The sequence below is a fragment of the Solanum verrucosum genome, unplaced genomic scaffold (genome assembly GCF_900185275.1).
Source record: "Solanum verrucosum unplaced genomic scaffold, falcon-dt-bn FXZP01000274.1, whole genome shotgun sequence".
In the NCBI taxonomy this organism is placed as follows: Eukaryota; Viridiplantae; Streptophyta; class Magnoliopsida; order Solanales; family Solanaceae; genus Solanum; species Solanum verrucosum.
In genome coordinates, this window is record NW_026020258.1 from 807,856 (window position 1) to 823,994 (window position 16,139).

The 16,139-nt window shown below is 34.8% G+C and overlaps 1 protein-coding gene across 2 annotated transcripts in view; it reads right to left on the reverse strand.

Annotated features, from left to right (window-relative positions):
- Window positions 1-14,829, reverse strand: part of LOC125833314 (uncharacterized) — a 39,747-nt gene extending 24,918 nt beyond the window's left edge. For both annotated transcript variants that reach the window (XR_007443300.1, XM_049512456.1), the window contains exons 1-7: window positions 14,471-14,829; window positions 10,160-10,381; window positions 9,066-9,161; window positions 8,276-8,328; window positions 8,063-8,159; window positions 1,944-2,017; window positions 1,143-1,257 (exon numbers count right to left, since the gene is read on the reverse strand). Coding sequence is in view for 1 of the 2 variants with exons in the window: in XM_049512456.1 (XP_049368413.1) it covers window positions 1,143-1,257; window positions 1,944-2,017; window positions 8,063-8,159; window positions 8,276-8,328; window positions 9,066-9,161; window positions 10,160-10,381; window positions 14,471-14,620 (807 nt within the window). In the remaining variant the exon portion in view is untranslated. The remainder of the gene's footprint in view (window positions 1-1,142; window positions 1,258-1,943; window positions 2,018-8,062; window positions 8,160-8,275; window positions 8,329-9,065; window positions 9,162-10,159; window positions 10,382-14,470) is intronic.
- Between the last annotated feature and the right edge of the window lie 1,310 nt (window positions 14,830-16,139).

Consider the following 16,139-nt stretch of genomic DNA (forward strand, 5'->3'; position numbering starts at 1 on the left):
GTCTTCTATTTCTAATGACAAAACAAATCAGAAGTTTAACCTATTTAATGAAGTACTAAGTACTTTTTTCTAATTTAAGCCTCTTATCATGTCCATAGGAAAAAAACTCCTTAAATTAAGGCCATGGGAGAATTCTATGGTGATCTGAGAGTTGAGGCACAGGGGAAAGCTCTCTCTTGCAGTAACATCATATAAAATTATGAGACCTCATAAAGGTCTACAACTAAAACAAACCATGAATACTTTTTTTAATAAGTAAACCTAGTACCATGAAAACTTCATTTAAGTGAAGTGTTAACTTTTCCTTGAAAACAATAAAAGTGAGCAAAAAAGAGTTAAATCTGAAACCTGGAAAGGAGTTAAATCTGAAAACTAGAAAAGTGAGCTCAAATAGAGTAATGCAATACACGTATGTTATATCTCATGCATGTATGGCATCTAACTTACCACATTAGTAAAAGTCACAGACCATATTTGGAAATCTGAAATAGGAAGTATATTCGTGAAGAGGGTGTTAACAGACTCACAAGAGCCAGAACAGCAATGGAGGGGAACACCTGGATATCGCACACTTCCCTCTCATTAAAAAACAGGTCAATTTCATATATTTGCCCAATTACATTCTTCAAATACAGATTATGACAAGATAACCTATCTAAATTCATGAATTACATCCTCCAAGTAAACTTTCACAAGTTTCATAATATAAACTCATTTAACAATTCAATGTCAAATAGTTATACAATAATAGATTCTTTATAAAGTATACTACAACACTGGAGAGGAATACCTGAAAATCGTATACTTCCCTCTCCTTCAAAATCGTGTAATTTTCATATATAGACCAATTATATTCTTCAAATACAGATAGATATTTTTTAAAAGTATATATATGAAACGTTCACAAGTGTTAATAATGTAAACTCATTTAACCATTCAATATCAAATAATTGTATAATGACAGTTTCTGTAAAGTATGCTGCTATAATAACTTGCAATTCAAATTAACTTCTTCATGCCATGCTCAATTTGATTTTGCCACATAAAATGAAGTTGGAGAAAAGGAAACAACAGAACAGCAATAAGGTTGACCTCAAAAAAAAAAGAAAAAAAAAACTGGATAAATAAGCAATAAGGCTCACCTCTATTGAAGCAACACTCTCTTGAGACATCACTTCATGACCCTGACCATTTGGGTCCTTAGCTGCTTTTATTTCATCTAGTTTTTTCTTCAATGAGGAGACTTTCGCATCAATTCTGCAAGGAAGAAAGATGAATGATGCAATAATGTCACTTATAACCTCTTCCTGACATGTTTAAACATTTTTCAGAATGTATTCAGTTCAATGCTTATAAAAAGTTCACAAAAGAAGTTGGTTCTTTAACTGACTTCAGTTGTGAATTTCAAGTATGATATTTTTCAGATGTAAGTAGACCACAAACAAATGAAAAATCAGAAAATATATGAAACGGTTCCTTGTTCATGATTCAAGAAATTGACTATAACCACTATTCACAAATTGAAGACTTTCTTCCCTTTATGATTGACAATTTGAACACACTGATATGGCCATTTATTTTGGTATAAGCACTGATATTGCCAGTTACCCCAAAACAAATGCAAAATGGAATACCTTCAATTATTCGGTGTTCCATTTTCTTCATTTGCATTAATGGAAAAAGGAAGGGAACAAAAAGAAAAAAAGCAATAACTTAGAATGTTGTTTTTAACACATTATCATTTTCTCTATCATAAAGAACAAATGAGCATAAATCTTCCCCTCACCTAAGTAAGACCCTCTTTACTAATCGCATAAAACCACCAAATTGAAATCAAAGTTCATAATACATGGCATCTTTGTCTCAAAAATATTTGGCTCCTGATAGTTAAGTATCAAATACACAAAGATGTCAAGAAAAGAAGTGTCCTAACAAGAAATTACCTCCTAAGATCCGCATTAACTTTCAAGCCAGTGATAGCACTTTCTGCAAACTGGAGCAGCTCCTCTCGCTTTACCTGCCAAAAGAATATTATGTTTGCAAAGATAGTCAGACATGACAACAAGGATTAGTCTTTTAGATAACATTTTATTATAGAGATGTAAATATTGTTATAACATAGGAGACAATTTCAAAAAAGTTACATAAGTCAGAAAAGCAGATTAGGAAAAAGTGGACACTAGAAACAAGTGCAAAATTAGCTTTTGAGAAATGGAATGGAGAGGAGCAAATAGAACTGCATTAATTCCTTGAGACTGGTCAAGACTCAACAGCACATAAAAATATTTGCATATGGGCACAAGCAGATTGTACAACGAAGTATGACAAAGTCTGAAGATTCTGCTAGCGTTCCCACCCCTGTCAACTTTGATCCACAGACGGAAGTGACAGAAAGTGTGCTAGAAATGGGCAAATGAACCTGGAAGAGCCTAAGAATCTCAATGGCCTAGATGGAATACAAATAAAAACATTCAGAATGATCAACGGTGTGGTGAATGTAGGCATGCTAAGTAATGAACTTCAGACACCAAGACCATGGGGAAACTACAACATATCAGATAAATGGTCCATACAATGGCTGGCAAGAACTTCCTCAAATAGCCCTTATAATCAATAAAACAATACACAGAGGTTTCGAGGAGATCGAATTTTCCTTTTCCAGATGTCGAGTATTTGGTGTAACAGACATAAAGCTGGTAGAGATGTTATTTTTCGATGAAGTAAAAAGAGTTTTTTTGTGTTTGGGCGAAAACAGACGCAGATAGAGTACAAATAAAACATTCAGAATGCTCAAAGATGTGGAGAATGTAGGTATCCTAAGTAATGAACTTCAGACACCAAGACCATGGGGAAACTGCAAAATGTCAGACAAAGTGGCCATAAAGTGGCTGGAAAGAACTTCCATAAATAGTGCTTATAAGTATTGTGGGGCATCTATAATCAATAAAAGAATACACAGAGGTTTCAAGGAGACAGAATTTTCCCTTTCCACATGTCGAGTATTTGGTGAAACAGACAAAAAGCTGGTAGAGATTTTATTTTTTGATAAAGTAGTAGATTTTATTGATGTTTGGGCAAAACCAACCGCTTGTACAGATAAGGTATACCAAAGGTTGAAAATCTAGAAAAAGATGTGTTTTTTACAAAAGCCACCTGATCTTCTATACCTACATGGATCTCATGGGTGCACCAAAAACAATAAGGAAAAAGAGGCTACTCCTCGGCTGTACTGAATTCATCATCACCCCTTCAAAAGCTCTCCTATTTCTTTGTCTCCACACAACCCACATAAATGCTAATGGAGCTACATTTCCAACATTATGCCCTTCCTCCATCTGACACAATTCTTGTTGGACAGCATTACTTGGCATCACTTATTGCACTCCAAATCATATCAAACTTCCCACCATAATCTCGAGATAACCTGACAATGAAGAAGATGACCAACATCTTCACCTGAGCCCTTGCATATAAAATGCCAACTCACATAAGTGAACTTTCTCCTCCTTAAGTTCTCAATCGTCAAAGATCACCCCTCTAGTTGCTAACCAATTGAGAAAATACACCTTTCTCATAATTGTACGAATCCAAATCAAGCCATAAAGAAAGTCAATCTACTCCACAGTCCCTGGTCAACATCTTCTCACAAAGAGACTTGACAGAAAAAACTCCATTGTTCCCCAAACCCTATATCCACACATCATGTCCCTCCTGTGAGCATCCCTGTTTGTGTAGCAAATCTAACAAACTTAGGAACTCTGACTCCCCCAGTCTTGAAATTTTCACCTAAACAACATCAAATGAAAATTTCACCTAAACTTGGGGATGAAAATTTCACCTAAACTTGGGGGTTGTAACATTCTCCCACTGCCCCAAATGAAACTTCTTTCCCCATTAGCCAAATCCCTGAAAAAGTTCATTTGTGACCTTTCCAAAATTCCCACAACATTGGTTGGAGAATGAAACAAATACAAAAAGTTTGTGAGGATCAGTGTTATTGAAAGCACTCGCTTCAGCAGTTGTGTGAAGCGACGCGAGGCGAGGATCAGGCGCTTCAAAGAACTAAAGAGAGGCAAGTTAAAAAGCGCTCTCCTCAACAGAAGTAGCGTGGCGAATGTGAATGAAAAAAGCGAAATTTAAGGATTATTTTTAAAAAAAATTGCAACAGTCTTACATATTTTTTCAGTTCTTCCTGCTGCTGCTCTTCCCCAATTCTAGGGTTTCAAGGTAAGTTTTTCTCTTCTTTTATTCAATTTTCTCTTCTTCACTTTTTTAGACTTTTTTCTCTCTCTTTTCTCCTCTATTTCTGTTCCTTTTCTGTTCTCCTCTTTTTTTATTTTTTTTCTCCATTTCTTTTCTGTTCTGATTTTTTAATGATGTGTGTGTATTATGCGGGAAATCCCAAATTGGCAGTCAAAAAGGAAAAATCCGTGTGACTACCGAGTGAGAAGCACAAAAGGAAAAAGGAAGCAAGTTTAAATGAGGCATGGTCAACAGCAATTAAAAGACTTGATGATGATATAAATTTAAGGAAACAATATTCAAAGGACGATCTCAAATCTCGTCAACTAAGGAAGACATCGAGAATAATTGATACTGACATCAAAGTAGGAGGAGTCAAACGAATTTAGGAGGATTCAAACGAAAACTATCAAGAACTCTACAATCAAGGAAGAAGTCAAGAAGCAGCCTTCATTGATGGTCCTTCAATCTCGCCAGGAAAGAATCAAATCCAAAGCTGATCAACACCCAAAAGATTAAAAGTCAATCAAGACTTTACCTTATTCTTGGAAATAGGATTTCCCTTTCCTTTTCCAAGGATCAAATCTCTTGGGTTGCCTTTTCTTCTGAAGATCTCCAAATTAGATAAACATGTGCATCTATAAATGGCTCTAGAAGAACATAAGTATACAACACATCTGAACCATCTCACAAGCTCTGCTCTACTTTAGCAAACAATGTATTTTTGAGTGATCTACTGTGTACTTAAAAATAGAGAGGAGAGAAAAATATTGTTGGTGAGCTTTGTATCAAAAGATTGAAAAGAGAGAAAAAGAATTGAGTGTAGACTTAGGAGCTATACTATATAAGCACTTACAAGTTCAAGTTACTCAAAAGGTAGAAGAGTACACCCTTGCAACCCAAGGGGACTGGACTAACATCCATTCCGGATCCAACCAGTATAAAAAAAATTGGTGTCGTATTTACTTTCAGCACTTCCTTATCTGTCTGAAGTTATTTACTGCTTATCTATAAGATAGTTGACTGCTGAAAAAAGGAAGTCGAGAAGGAAAATATAAAAAAAAGTCAATTCACCTCCCCTCACCCCCCCCCCCCCCCCCCTCCTTCACTTTCAGTCAAAACTCAGGATGCAACCAGATTTTGAAGCTAGCCTCCTCATCTTCGATGACCATAGAATAGGTTCCTTGCCACCCTTCCTCACCATAATACTAGCTCTTGACAAATTATGCAAACTACACATAACATCTACAATTCTCCCACAAAGATTCTCCACCACTTCTTGAATAAGTCAAAACACCAAAGGTGAACCGGGAGACACACCAAATTCGCCACCAGTCCCCAGTTAATCATGGATCTTCGCACCAAATATGTTCTGCCTACCCTTCTACCTTTAAAAAACTGTCACCGGCTCTTAGCAAAACAGGTTGTTCTCACGCAGGATAACCGTATGAAGAAGGGCCTCGATTTGTGCTCCAGATGTTTTTTTTGTGAATGTGAGACAGAGACAATAAATCATCTCTTTTTACACTGTAAGGAGACAGAGACAATAAATCATCTCTTTTTACACTGTAAGGAGACAGTGAAACTTTGGCAAATTTTCATCAATAAAAGGGGCATCAGTTGGTCTATGCCAGGAAACATAAAGGAAGCTTTGGCATGTTGGAATCGGGATGGAAATCAGTCGGGGCACAGGGAGAGATGGAAGATTGTCCCAGCCTGCATTTGGTGGACTATTTGGCTGGAAAGGAATCAAAGATGTTTTGAGAACAAGAGCTGCTCTATGGAGAAGATGAAGCTGAAATGTTTAGCTCTTTTCTATTTTTGGTGTAAACATGAATATCCTCATGAAGATGAGGATATCACTAGTATGTTAGAATCCTTAAGGAGTTCATAGGAAAATAGCAACACTTTTGTATTTCTGATTGTAACTATTACTGGAATACATCCTGAGTATTCCTGTGTTTATAATACAAGTTACCTTTTCAAAAAAAAAAAAAAATTGTCACCTAACAATCCTCTACCCCCTTGAAGAACTTTTGCAGCTTGGCTCTTGTCTACAAAACGAAATAGGAACGGTGAATCACTGAACTGAGTGATCTTCAACCCATTAACTAGATCCCATACTGCAGCAACCCAGTTTCCTACTGCTTCTGTCGATGTCACCCATTTTGAGAAGGTCCCGACCAAGCAAGACTTCAAGAAACTCTTCCTTCTTTGAACATGTTTGCTTGATAGAGAGAACCAAGGTTCCTTTCCTGATTCTATCTTTCAGTATGTTTCCCCAACTCTAGAACTGGCCATTCTAGCATTTCTTTGAAGGACCTTTGCTCTAGCTTCCTTAATTCTAAAGGAGAAGTAGGAGCCCCTCTCTAGACATAACTCTTGACTCTGACTCATGCAAACTCTACACACTAAAATTCTCCAAGGAAAAGAATTCAAATCAAGTTACAAGATTTCTCATGTTCAAGAGGGAGAGGAGGCGAACTAATCCACAGAACTTCAATAACCTGGTTGAGATGTTATTAAGGAGATACAATTTCTTATCAAACCAAATGCAGAATGCCAGTACCCTCTAGGATAAAATGGCCTTCCATTTAGTTGGCATTATATTTTAGTTAACCAACCAACACCATATAATTTTAAATTATTAGATAAAGGGAGAAGGGTAAAAAATGCCCTTAAACTATGTGAAAGGAACAAAAATGCCCCTCGTTTATAGTTTGGCTCAAAAATGCCCTTACCGTCAATATTTTGGCTCAAAAATGCCCTTGCAGTCAATACTTTGGTCCAGAAATGCCCCTATAGTTACAAAATGGGTCAAAATGCCTTTTTCCGAATAAATATATATATTTTTTTCTTTTTAAACACATCTTCTTCCTAATTAATATATTATTAAGGAACACTATTTTTGTTTTCTTTCTTCTAAAATCACTTTAACAAATAAAAATGTAGGAAATATTTTTTTTCTTCTTAATCTCATTTTATCAATTAAAATAGAATAACTTCATGTACCCTTTCGACATATAATATATGTCATATATATAAGATTATAGTATATCCATCATTAATTTATATTTATATAACGATAAAAAATAATGACAATAAAATAAGAAATATTTTAATTTTTTATTTTTTTCTGAATTTAAGTAGGATAAACATTTGCTAATTTTAAAAAGAAAAAACATTATTAGAAAAAGAATGTGTTAAAAAATAATACTCCTATTTATTTGGAAAATGAGCATTTTGACTGTATTTAAGTGGAGAAGGGTAGAGAGGCGGGCCCATTATCCACCGAGTTTAGAAGGCTATGATTGGTCCAAAGGGCGGGTCACAGACCGATTTCTCGGTTATAAAAAAAAATAACATTAAGGGCATTTTTGGACCAAAGTATTGACGACAAGGGCATTTTTGGATGACACTACAAACAGATTGCATTTTTGTTCCTTTCGTATAGTTTAAGGGCATTTTTGAGCCAAAGTATTGACAGTAAGGGCATTTTTGAGCAAAACCATAAACGGAGGGCATTTTTGTTCCTTTCACATAGTTTAAGGGCATTTTTTACCCTTTTCCCTTAGATAAAAGATGTCTGAAATTGAACCACACAACAATTCTCAGCCTCAGCAAAACATAGTACTGCAGTGAAAAATATTGAACGTATACGAAGGCCCAACACTTCATCAAATGATTGTGGAATCAAAGTAGCACAGTCAAAGAGAGTAAAAAAAGTACATAGAGTTTCAATTACAGTTGTCTATTAATTTTATTTAAAATCAAGACGGTTTTCTATTGCTAAAAGATAGAAAGGACTGTTTGACTTTACCAATACTTCATCTTTGTAGCTTGAGAAAACTTTTGCCAGATCCTGGATACTGCTGACTATTGCATAGTGCACCTCTTTTCCTCCCGTGAGACAGAGTCTGCAGATAACTAAATACAGTTAATATCTTGACACTCAATGCCTATTCAACAGATACAACATAAGCCAGAATTTACTGAAGACACACTCATGGCCTGTGATACTGACTAAACTCACCCAAACAATTCAAGAAGGAGAGAGACTTCCTCTTCATTTGGCGCTTCAAGAATCTGAGTAACAGAAAAGAGTAAATTTGTCATTAACTCTCTTAATCAACAATTTCGAGAGCTAGATATCGACCAAATTATACATAAAAGAAAAGACCACAGACATTACAGAATCTGGAAGGATAAAACTAAAGACACCACTACTTTCCATAATAAAGCAGTTGTCTATATCTAAACTTTCATTATTTAAAAAGATGGATCAAACAACTACCAGAGGAATTAAAATTTGGAGAGATCACAGAAATGGAACTTGTGTGTGATCACTCGGTTCCACTTCACATTGCGTCAAATAGAGTTTTTCACAAGAGGGACCAATCACATAGAGATTAATTGACATTTTGTCAGAGAGAAGGAGCTCTTCGGAGACATCATCACAAAGTTTGTGCGGCCAAATAATCAACTGTAGATATATTCACAAAGTCCATTGCCGGTCCTAGCACCAGCTTGAGTATGAGGGTTAGGTCTCATGAGTACTCAGAATAAGAGTAAATATAGTATATTGCTTGATTTACTCATATTGTAATTATGTAGTGATTTTACTTCCTTTTTACAGCATGTATACATGGTTATTTAAACCCCAGTAGCTTGAGGGAAAAATTAAGCCATGTTTCTCTTTTATTTCTCTTCCTCTTCACACTTCGGAAAAAGGATGACATATACAGAATTGATAAATGAAACTAAACATGAATGAGCTTCTTTTGGCAAAACCAAGCAGGAACTGAAAAAATTTATTTACATACCATACATATTGATATGCCCTCCAAAGCTTGACTGTATAGAAAGACATCATGGAAGTTCATTGGCTCACCACCCATCTCCGTATCATAATAGAGAACCTATCAAATTGGAGACGGATTAGGCTAACTGTGTGAAACAAGTAAACTGGAGTGAAAAACCTTTCTGAAGGGTGAATCATGAGAATTCAATCAATAAATAAACAACAAATACCCATAAAAGAAAAAAATATTGTGATTGAGTTTACTCTCGATCTAAGCAACACAAGTACAAGAACCACATGCTAACTAAATAAGAGAGACAAGGTGACCACAATCAAAACAGTCTGAATTTAATTGGAATGATTGTTTTCACAACAAGTAGCATAATATATATAACATAAGGGTTTTCACTAAAACCAAACAAGAAAAGCAGAAACAATAAACAAATCACAACCAACAGAACTTGATATGCATTGTAAGACAACCAAAGACAATCTGATATCCATTCAAATTTGCGTCCAAAGGACACTTGTGGAATGTGGACAAAGAAGCTTTATCAAACATGCTCAGCTTCATCAATTTATGAGATGTCAGTCCTCATGGTCTGTGTACTTGATGCAATAAATATTACTGGATTGTATATGGTATAAGAATCATACTCCAGATAAAATCAGCTGATGAAGACATCCTAGAAGTATAAATAACAAACCAAGATCCAGTTGGTGATTTCGCAATCAAAAGCAGCATAAAGGATTGAAGGGAGTCTGACGCTCCTTGATATTTCTAAACCAGCAAAAGAGCCTTTTAGGGGACTAGTAGACGCACCATATCAAAAAGGAGATTAATTGACACAATGAACCAATTCCTGAACAGATTATTCCATGAGATAAACAGCACCAATGAATCTATGGCAAAACTACTTAAACGTACAATTATTTTACTTAATGCACATATAAATCCCAAACTGAAGAACAAACTAATTCTAGAATATTCAGATTTCCTTCTTACATGAAGACCAAACGGGAGAAATTATTTCTAGAAAGAGAAATTCCAAGTCCTGCTTCATCACAAAACAGAAAAGATAAAAGTGAAAGAGCTTGGAAGATCAATTTACTCACCAGAGATTGTTTTCTTGGATTCTCCTTTATTTCTTCGGAAGGATACTGCTGCTCGTTGATCTTTTCCTTATCTTCAGCAGAAACCTCAGTCCTCTTTTCAATTTCTTTAAGTACAGCTAACCACCTTTTCATCAATAGAATTCTCTCTGGTCCCCTACAAGAGACAGAAGCTTCTTCCAATCTTTTGACCGTCTGTTTGAAACTTTTGAAGTTCCTATTCCCCTGACATAAGCAAAAAATCATCTCATGAACTCTTTAGTTACACAGAAGAAAAACGCAAGCACAGGGAGCCCACGTATAAAACTTCACAGTTCCTGTAGTATTCCAGAAGTTCATAATGATGTTAAACTCCAATTTGAGCTCTGCTGTTTGTATTTACTTTTCTTAAGCAAACCTTAATTTTTAAAATTTCATTATACTTCAGCTATCATAATGATAAAAACAAGAGACAACTTGGTTTCCTTTTCTTTTGAGGACTATAATACAATAATCCTCTCTGCGGAAAAATAAAGCAGACAAGGATCGCTTAGAAAAACAAAATCATGGGAAGATTCTGATAATTGACGAGGTTATCGAAAGTCAAAAACAGAGAGAGGAGGAGAAAGATTTTTCAGACACTTTGGAAATCATGTACGTAGAGTCAGATCCAGTTCCACTCCAGATTGACATCAGTTCACAAGAGGAAGATATGGAAGCAAATGCAACTGAATGGGTTCAAGCGAACATGTTAAATTTGAGCCAGCTGTTTGGAGTTGATCTTAAGGGGTGTAGGAAGGAAGCACATGCTCTATTTATGAAACTTGATCAGAGGGAGAAGGAAAATGGGTCGGGGGAAAGTCAGAAAGTTACAAAGGAGAACAAATAGTTCCGAAAGAAATCAGAAATTTATTCTTCAATGTGAATTTCAAGGATGGATAGTGAGAAGTAGAGGTAGACCTAAGAAGTACTGGGAGAGGTGATTAAACAGAATATGGCGCAGTTGCAGCTTACCGAGAACATTACCTTAGCTAGAAAGGTGTAGAGGACTAGAATTATAATTGAAGGTTAGTATGTAGGAGTGATTTGTCTTGTTGCACTTACTAGTAGTCATAGGACTACTCTTCTAGTTTCTTGTTTGTCAATTTCTGTGACTATCTATTACTTGGTGTAGTATGTGTGTAGTAGTATTTTGTGGTAGTACTATTACGTTACCATCTGTTGTTTTGTTACTATCTATTGTATATTGTACTTCCATTATGTCTTTTCCTAGAGTGTTTTTGCCTTGAGCCGGGTCTATCGGAAACGGTCTCTCTCCCTCACCTCTGAGGTAGAGGTAAGGTTTGTGTACATTCTACCCTCCAGACCCCACTATGTGAGACTACACTAGTATGTTGTTTTTGTTGTCTTCTTATATCAGGTTTCCTCTATTCTTTGAGTTGTCATTAAAGTTAGATAATCTTCATAGATATTTATTTAGCCTGCTTTTGTTATACCCATGTACAATGAAAAGCTCTTTCCGCTGTCTTTCCTTATTTATTGCTACTGTGGAGTTACTACTTCAAAGGAGATACTCATTTCATTTGTATCATTGAGTTGATTTTTTAGCTAATCTGATTTTTCTTTTCAATAATGGCAGTGCCTGGCCAACTTGCACACACTCAACTAGTCTACTAGGTTATTGCTACCTCCCACTAGCACAAATACTAGGTGACTACCCAACAAGACTTAAACACATAGAAAGAGTTAACCTAGTGCCAGCTCTCCTACAACTTGAACCTTAGTTCACTCAGGTTATTGGTCCAACCTTTTACCAGTAGGCAACCATGTAGTAGCTGGAACGCTAGCTATTTAATTTATACTTCTTGTAATGTTGACAACATCAAGGTGAAATCTACATATAAATCAATAGTACTTACAAATAACTCTTGGATTAAATGCAATATCAAGTAGGACTAGAATTTTACTGATCTATACCGTTGCACGACATATTTTATAAGAAAAAACACTTTCAATCAAGAATCAAGCTTTGTTATATTGTTTTTCACAAGCGAGTGAACCCATCACCCTAATATCAGGACTTGCTTTTTGTTTTCCATTTTTGTTAAGTAGAGCAATTGATGAATGACAATTCATCAAATATTACTAAGCCTATTTTTTTAGATACACTTAGCTCTATTCTTGGGCAACATTAAACAATTCAAGTTTTAAGAAAAAAAATGAAACCAAAATGGAAATCAATGGTTCTACTAGTAAGCAACTTACACAATACATGGACGCACCTCTTTGTTTCCTCAAGCATCAACTTGAGCTTAGCTATCTAGCTCTCCATTCCCTGTTAATACTCAATAATTCCTTCACTTCAAAACGCCATTGTTAATGCCATGGTGTTATCTTTCAACTCAACCAACCCCTCCTCTTACTATCTCCCTCTTTCTTCACTATCTTAGATAGCTTCTTATGCAAAAAGCAGTCAAACAAGTACCCCTTCTCGCAGTCTTCCTCAAATCCTCCACAAAAACATTCATTGTAATAACCAGATTAAACTTACCCTTCCACTTCATTTAGGTAACCAAAGTTTGTCCTCCACGAATTTCTAGACACAATAACAACATACCCAGTGTAATCCCACAAGTGGAGTATGGGGAGGGTAGTGTGTACACAGACCTTACCTCTTCTTTAAAAAAGAAGTGTCTTCAATAGACCCCTAGACTAAGGAGCCTAAATTTGATTCTCTTCCTCTATCAATCTAACCCCTTAGACTTACAACCATCGTCCTCTCCATCCCTCATGCAACTCATGACGCTTCATCGTGCGGACTCACGTACCCACTACCAACCACAATTTAGGCTCCTCAATCAAGTCATTTGTGGAGAAGAAATGTGGGTCTAAATGATTATAAAGGAAAAGGGTGAGTTGAAATTAGTTATTCCAATGAATTTTCAATAGGAGGATTTGAAGAAGACTGCAAAAAAGAGTACTAGTTTGAGTGTGTTTTGCATAAGAAGTTATTCAAGAGAATGAAGAAAGAGGAGGATAGTGAGGAGAACTATTGATTGAGTTGAAAGGGAACAACATGAAATTATGAATGGTGCTTAAAAGTGAGATGTATTGTTGTTGATTGAACTCTATTGGATTCCACTTTTTGTTAGATCCTACAACAGTTGAAGATATAAAAATGGGTCTCCTTATATGATATCGAGCAAGCCTCACCTCATGAGCTAGCTTTTGGGATTTAGTCAGGCCGAAGGTCTATTTTATATCATGTTTTCAGAGCTCAAGTTCATCCCGATTTTTTGGTTTACTTGATGTTGGGCCCCTATGTCATTTTGTTCACGCTCCAAATTTCCAAGTCATGGGCATGCGGGGTCATTAGATCCCACATCGATGGGGAATTTTAAAACGGGTCTCCTCATATGGTTTTGGGTAATCATAACTTCAAAAGCTACATTTTGGAGTTGAGTTAGACCTGAAATTCATTTTCTGACTATTTGGCCTTAATTACTTCGGTAAAACTTGATTAGTTGCTCAAATATAGTTCTAAGCTTATTTATTTAAAAGAATTAAAAGAAAGCACTAAGGATAAAAACAAAAAATCCTTCTCAAAATATTATTCTTAGTGGAATTCCCCAAATGTTTAATTCACAAAATGTGTAAAACAAATAATCAAGTTCTGATATTAGGGACATGAGTACACACATCATTGAGTGAAAAATTAAAGAAAGTCGTATATCTGACTAGAACCTACATTTTTAAATTAGATAAAGGTCGCTTAGTTTAGATACAAGTTATGCAACGATTAGAAATACAGGAATTATTATAAAGGATTACTTATGAAGGGTTTAGTAATATAAGGATTGTTTTGCACGTATTAGTAATGCAAGTATTGTAATGTGAATTATTTCTTTGTTGAATATTTAGTTTGATTATCATATTAGTATATAGTATATATATTTAAAATACTTTAGTAAAATAAAATGCTTGTTAAGTTTAGGAGGTTTAGTTTTGTCATTTCAGTGTTTTAATCTAGGTATTATATAATGCACCTATTCTTACCCCACATAAAATGTACATAGATTCCTCATTAATTTACTAAGGTAAAGCTACCAAACAATGTATTTAGCTATACATGATTGTATGCCAAAATTAATTTCCTTAAAATGCAACCAAACAATGTACTATATTATGCTGATTTTCATAAACCCATTAACTCCATTGAAAGACAACCAATCGGCACCTAATTTGTGTTGTATAATTTCAAGACATCAACACAAAAGTATTAATAATATGGAGTGCTGGCTGTAAGGAAACAAAATTGGATAATGGAGAAATTACAATACGATCCTGGAGGAGTTTGGCGCCGTCTGCGACAGCTTGACCGGCTTGTTGAACAACGGAATCTGCGTAGTTCTTGACAGTGCGGGTGAGGTTGTTCTTGTTCCCAACCTCCACGGCTTTGCTCATGGCCGATTTGAACCACGACATTTTTTCAGTTTTGAACTCTGGTTATTCCAATTAGGGCTCTACAGAATATGATGCTACGGATGTCGATGGATCGCCAGAGAGAACAGAGACTAATGAAGCTAACTTTGTTCTGTTGTTGATATCCAATCTTATAGTGAAATGGAAAATTGGGAATGAAGATCGAGCACGGTGTTGCTCTTCTCTGCACAGCTTTGGGATAGGAAAACTGGCTTTGCTAAGACTGGACTTGGTACTTCTTCAGAGTCCACTATGGAAAATTCAATTTCTTCTGCAAATTACACTTCCACCACCTAAGTTCTTTTTTTATTATTATTTGCTTACCTAAGTTTAGAAAAATACACAAGTAAATTATTGTTTTAAAAAAAAAAGTGATATTGACTTGGTCAACTAAGATTACAACTTCAAGGTCTTAATCTTAATGGTTCAGATATTAGTCATTAAGTAGTTTAGTAGAGTGTATAAAAATAACGAAGAATATAGTGTATTATTAGTAACTAGGTAATTTACTCGCGCTTTGCGCGGGCATAAATATTTGTATGTTTTTGAACAATATTTCCAATAATCGATTGTTATTAGAAAAAAAAAAAGTAAATTATAGTTGGTTTTTAGAACATTTCAGAAGAAATTAAATGATTTTACATCATCACATATCTCAAGAATTGTATATATATAATTAATGATTAAAGATATCTTGATATGTAATCATTTTTATCTTTTACATAATTTATCATAATATTTGTTTGATGATATAATTGTCTTGTTAAAATTGAGTGATGTTTTTATGTAGCGATTAAACATCACTTTTTCTATTTTTTGTACATGAAAAATATAGAATTTGATAATTTTATGATTAGAATAACTCCTTGTAAAAAAAATTATGTGAAACTTTTCGATAATCAATATTAGTTATAAATAAGTTAAGATCGTTAAAAAATGTACACCACAACAACATAAATATTTTTTAGAGACAGTCTACTTGTCAGAGGTCATACATTCACCACTTTTCGTTATTGTTACTTTGTTACTGTAACAAAATTTATAGAAGGAGAAGAATAAATTTGAAACAACAGCAAAATAATCTTGTTGACCCTTTTAGAAATTCATTTTGCATTAAACTGTTGTTCTAAAGGCCTTTCTAAATGCTTCATCAATGCAACTTTATGATTTTTTTCAGAAATATCTATGTATAATTATCGCAGTATGGAAGTACAAGTAGATCAAAATGTTAGATTCTAGACTCATGTTAAAGAAATATTCTCGAACGTTAAAAAATTAAAAATGAGTCTAACCTAGATACCTCAAGCGCTCAGCAATGACTTGGGACATAAAGGACAACAAATGTATGTTAATAGACATATATTTTGTAGTTTAAGTTATTACTTTTATTTAGAGTATGTTTTGTTTCATATTGTTCAAATTAAGCTTGCCGAAAGTATTCATAACTCACATAAAAAATATTTAGAAGAGTCGAATGGGAAGGAAAAAAAGAAAAACATTAAACTAACAAAATGTCCTTCTT